This window comes from Arachis hypogaea, chromosome 7 (assembly GCF_003086295.3).
Source record: "Arachis hypogaea cultivar Tifrunner chromosome 7, arahy.Tifrunner.gnm2.J5K5, whole genome shotgun sequence".
NCBI lineage: Eukaryota > Viridiplantae > Streptophyta > Magnoliopsida > Fabales > Fabaceae > Arachis > Arachis hypogaea.
In genome coordinates, this window is record NC_092042.1 from 58,506,430 (window position 1) to 58,512,012 (window position 5,583).

Genomic DNA, 5,583 nt, shown 5'->3' on the forward strand with positions numbered 1-5,583 from the left:
CGACAAATGTATTATTTGGGTTGAGTTTTGGGCTAGTCCAAGTCTCACACCCCTACTATTAACAAAGAGGAAAACATACTTTCTACGTTTTTTTGTGTTTTTGTCTTTCTTTTTAAGCTTTTACTAAAAATGAAACTGAAGATGGGAAAATTAATCAATAATCACATCCTACTAAGTCTTTTACAAAAATTATTAGAGTCCAATTAAGGCAGCAGTCCAAAATTTTAAAATATTTTAAAGTGATTTCTTAATTCAAAATTAACTTAACTTCAGGCATGGCAGAACACCAGCTTCATATGCAGATTAGGAGACGGGAGAAGAAACATTTACTGACGCCAACAGAATAACCACATTGAGTTCATAAACCTTTGACCCTTAAGAATTCAAGATCACCCCACAATGAATTCTAAGGGCATCCTTCACAATCCCAACCCAAACCACCTACATTGTTGTCTTTTTATTTAGCATAGCAAAGACAACCATCGCCATAAAAACAAAGCAGCATTTAAGTCTATAACCATCAAATTAAGTATTATCACAACATAATAACCGCTGCCACAAAGACCTCAAACATCATCATGTCCTAAGATCGCCAAAAGCATTTTCTCGTAGTCTCCGGTGGTGTCCTTGGCGACGGCCTTATCAAGAGGGACGCTGCTCCTCCTCTGATACTCATCTGCTATTATTTTCAAGTCAATCTCGGCCCTGGTAGCCACCACTCTTGTAAGTGCTCCCTCATCGGTTCCACGTTTGTTGATGGCCAAACGAGCAGCCTTCTCGAAGTACCTCTCGCTACGGACCAAGCACTTGACAGTAGATCTCAGTAGAGCCAGGAACTCATCCTTTGGGTCAGCTTTCAGATCCTGCAACAATTTGGCTCATAAATTTCTATAAAAGAATTTAACAATAGGTATCAACTTTTCAGGGAAGAGAAGTTTAGAAATCATATTGATGATTTGGAAGTAATACGAGTTGTGTTATGTACCTTGTTGATATCTTTTCCAAATTCATCTTTATAGTGATTCAAAGTAGCATTTATCTGTGGTTTGCTCCTTGTGGCCAAAATCCTGATAAGTTCATCATCACTGTAAGCTTTCTTGGAAATTTTCTCATGCAGTAATTTTGCCTCAGTTTTTGCTAGAGTCAGGTTCACTTCATCCCCCTCGTAGCGATACGAACTAACCAAAGGCAGTAGGAGCTAGACAAACAAAAGTTAGTTAATTGTGACCTTCTGAAGTGACTTACAAATATAATGTGAACTTTTTCATCCATTATCAAAATAAATTTTAGTTCTTGTTGGAAAACATATGATTCCACATCTTAAGTTACTAGACATGAAGGAGTGCTAAAACATGCCCAGATTTATGCTTGCTGCCGGTGATTAAATTTGTTTAGTAAAATATTCATGAGTCTTGTGAGTAATCTGTTCCTAGAGAAAGTCAATTATTTTTATAATAGAAGGAAGCTCTCCAAAACATGTCTTGAAAACATGAGGTTTAAACGTCATTTGAGGCTGATCAATATTGCTAAATACCATTTGAGCAATTTTTAATTGGTGAATAAGTGATCAGTACATTGCTACTTAGCTATCTAACGGGAACCAAGAGACTAAATCACAAGTCAATTTTGCAAATACATGATAGTTGATCATTCCATCTTTCAGTACCTTAAAGCGTGATCTATTAACATAACAATTAACAAATGAAGATATCTAAGATGACCAAAAGAAATCAGAGCACTGCACAGTAAACAGGACCCAATAAACAATTAGAGAAATCAACTGCCAATGTCAATATACAACTTAACTAATCCATATAAGTACCACACGCTTCACATTAATGTATGTACAATGTTTTACAACGTACTCATAATTATGATCTAGAACTAGAAGCAGTACCTTACGGAACTCCCCAGTTGTGTGATGAGCAACATCCTCCTCGAGAGACTTCTTATAACGAGCATGATAAGCCTTCCTTGCGAAAAGCAATTGGTCAGAGGACCTGGTACAAGCTATTTCCATCAAAACCTGATTGCTTGAAGTCCATCTTTTGGTTGCTTCATTCGCCAAAAACGCATCTCGCTCAGCAGGATCAAGTGTCCAAAGAAGTACCAGCCTCTGGAAGAATAATATTCAAAGTGAATCTCAGTTTCAAACAATATAATGTATATATTGTTCCTGTAGCCAAGTTTTGTTATCAGCTTTAATCATCAAACTTGTTACTTCCTCCATTCCCTTTTCCCTGTTAATGTAAAAATCTAGTAGATCTTTGGATTTGAACCTAGAACCAATGTAATTCAAGGCCAGACACATTGATATAAGGATGTATCAAATTTTCATAGTAACAGACAAAAGGAAATGAAGTGAGTATTATTCATGCTCCCGTGATCAGATTGATACCTCCTTGACCTGAGAACCCAGATATTAACTAAAAACTCTGTTCAAATTTCAATCAGCAAACAGACTTAATGAAACCAATTTCTTTTGCCATCTATATTGACACATCCTCAGTCAGATCTACCAGCAACACAAACCAAAAGATTAAAAACAAATGTCTCCATAATTCTATGGTACTGACCTCGAAGTCATTGCTGAGCTCCTTGTCCAAGGCTTTGAGGAGATCTTCTCCATAAGTCTCAAAATAAGTTTCTCGAATCAGCTTCCTCTGAGCAGCATTTCGATGACCCAAGATCGATATGATCAAATCCTCGTTAGTTCCCCATCCTGCAATTACATTTGATCAATTGCAACAATTCATCAGAAAACACATCAAATCATAGTTGCACAACTGATAAACCGAATTACAAGACTGCATTAAAAAAAATTCACACACAAACTGAATGATCTTTACAATAATCACATAAGATCAAACTACATAATGTTAAGTTGCTAAGACACAGATCACGTAGAAAAAACGAAGAAATCTCAAGAAGTGCAGAGGATTCATTTTCAAGCATCCAAAATGGTAACAAATCCAATGAAACCTTTACAGTCATCACCACAGGTGCAACCATAGTTCACCATAAACAAATTCAGCAAAAATTGAGGTCCACTCCAGTGAACCCTACTGTGTCTTAAAATCCACCAATAATTGATCTCAAATCAACACTATGATGAAGCCTTTCACAGGATCATCGGATTCATATATCAAATACTTAAATATAAACTGATCTAAGCATATATAAAATAAAAAAATGTTATGCGCACGCAAAAAATTAGCCACTAAATTGTGATGACTGATTAGAAGCCACAGTGAAGTTCACGAAAGATGGTGGTGTGAGAAGAAAAATTAGTGAAGAGTGAAACCCGCGAAGGCCTTGCGGAGCTGCTCGCAGTCATCGGCAACCGGAGGAACAGGTTGAGGAATTCTCAGAGTCGACATTGTTTCAGGGATCAGTAACGCGCTTCTTTCTTTCCTTCCTTCTTTCAATTCTCGGTGACACTCACTCTCAGCTCTCATGTCTACTTAAAGTCAAACGCAGCTGTCCTACATAAAACGTGCCTTGGATCTAACCATTACACGCATCTACACGTAGCATGCAATCATGATTTTCTCGATCGGTTTTCCTTTTTGTCAGGAAATTTTAAAAATATATATTTGTGAAATAATAAAAAAATATCCTTGTCTAGATTCAATGCAGTACATCCACGATGGCAAGCAGATCATGGGTGGATGCCTTGATGGAATCATGGTCCATCGAAGTCACAGTAACATGAAATTATAATTGCTGGATCATTCTAGATTCTACGGACGTAATTTTAATCGATGGCATTCTAGCACATACATTGTTGTATAATGGAATTTCCATTGTTTTCTTTGGAGTTGAACTCATTATTTTTCCACATCAGCATGCTGCAACAGCACACATGTTAATGTAAAAATTGATTTTTTGTAAAACAAATTTTTAGATTTTCTGCAATTAGAATTCTTAAAAGTTTGAGAATTATGGTTTACTTCGTATTAACGAAGTGGCTCATATGAAATATATAAAAAAAAGTTTATTCATAATAAAATAATATTTTTAGTAAGACGAAAAATATTTTGTGAAGATTATTTTTATCTATTAGATCCAAACTTATCTAATAAAAAATTTTTACTAAAATTTTTTTATCAGTTTAATTTTACCAAAATATTTTAAAATTGAAATAATATATAATATCAATAATATCCTTACCAGTATGTTTACGTGATGTATCTAATACAGTAAAAATTAATATTCAAATAATTACTACTTTTTAATCATTATTCTCCAAGAATTAATTTCAGCCACAAATTTTACTTTTATTCTCTTCTATAAATCATTAACCACTACATATTGTGGTGAATTAACCTAAAATAATCATGATTAGATCACTAAATATTTAACCACATGATCAAAAAATCACTCTCACTCCTCTCTCCCTCACTTTGGCTGAAATTTCCTCTCCTTTTCCACATAATCACATGATTTAATCATGTGTTAAATCATTTATGATGGAAATAAGATCAAATAAGAGAAAGAAACGAATATCACATGCTTTAAATTTCTCTCTCTCTCTCTCTTAATAACCGAATTCTATTCTTTCTTTTCTTCATTTATCATAAAGAATTCATTAAGTTAGAATTTAGAAAGAACGAAAAACAAAGAGAAAGAGAGAGAGCTAGAGAGAGCCGAGAGTGTGAGAGAAAAAAAGTAGCATTTTCAAACTAAATTCTTCACCAAATTTCAAGAACGACACTTTCACTTCTCAAGAATAAAAGAATCAAGATCATTTCTCTCTTCATCTTTTTCATTTGTCACTTGAATTCTCATAAGGTTAGTGAAAAATATTCTTTAAATTCTTCTCTTCACTTGACCAAAATCTTTAAGAAAGTTTTATTTTTTCTCTTCATAATTAGCAAGCTACCCTTAGAAGTTTCAAGAAAAACATTTAAGCTAACCAAGATCAAGCTCAAGAGGGTGAGAAATCACTCCATTTTCCTCTCTTGATGGTTAGGATTAGTTAGAAGCCTACATATATTGACAATATGTTCATATTGATGTTTGATGATGTTTTAATGGAGATTTGGTGATGGATGATGATTTTGTTGATGCTTGAATGTTTGATGAATCTTTAAAGTGTGTAAATGATGTTTTTTATGAATTTTGATGGATATGTATTATGATGATGATGGCTTAATCCGGTTGAAAATCTTGGGACTGAAATATGATTTTATAAAACATCGAAATCAAGAGAAGAATCAATAATATGATATTCATAATAATTAAAAAGAGTAAAAGAAGTAAAAATCTTAAGGAAAGACTATAAAAGAGCATTAATTATGTAAAAGATTTGAAGATCGGAAAAAAAGTGATTAAAAGAGTATAAAAGTTTCATATGATTAAAGTTTTGGTCTATGAAAAATATATGATGCACCAACTTTGGTTAAAATATGATTTAGAGTAAAAAGCGGGCCAAAATTATAAAGGTTTAATTATAAGTGGGTCCTATAGTTTTACCAAACTTTTAATTAGGTCTTTATAGTTTTTTTTTTTTAATTGAATCCTTGCACCATTTTTAATTTTGTAATAGATTCATCTTAGTGTAAAAAATATTATAGTTAA

General features: G+C 33.4%; 1 protein-coding gene across 1 annotated transcript; it reads right to left on the reverse strand.

Moving 5' to 3' along the window:
• Positions 1-303: 303 nt before the first annotated feature.
• LOC112703175 (annexin Gh1) lies at positions 304-3,788 on the reverse strand. Its single transcript, XM_025754513.2, has 5 exons — positions 3,305-3,788; positions 2,577-2,722; positions 1,898-2,116; positions 986-1,198; positions 304-863 (listed from the first exon to the last, which is right to left on the reverse strand). Exons 1-5 carry the CDS (start codon positions 3,456-3,458, stop codon positions 567-569), a joined length of 1,029 nt encoding a protein of 342 aa, XP_025610298.1. The 5' UTR covers positions 3,459-3,788; the 3' UTR covers positions 304-566.
• Positions 3,789-5,583: the final 1,795 nt, after the last annotated feature.

Bases quoted from the DNA above. Each gene is read 5' to 3' on its own strand.
- LOC112703175 (XM_025754513.2), bottom strand. From the start codon at position 3,458: ATGAGAGCTGAGAGTGAGTGTCACCGAGAATTGAAAGAAGGAAGGAAA. The intron at 2,723-3,304 runs GTTTCACTCTTC...ATGTAATTGCAG, and splicing joins GCTCCGCAAGGCCTTCGCGG to GATGGGGAACTAACGAGGAT. The intron at 864-985 runs GTACATAACACA...AAATTGTTGCAG, and splicing joins TTGGAAAAGATATCAACAAG to GATCTGAAAGCTGACCCAAA.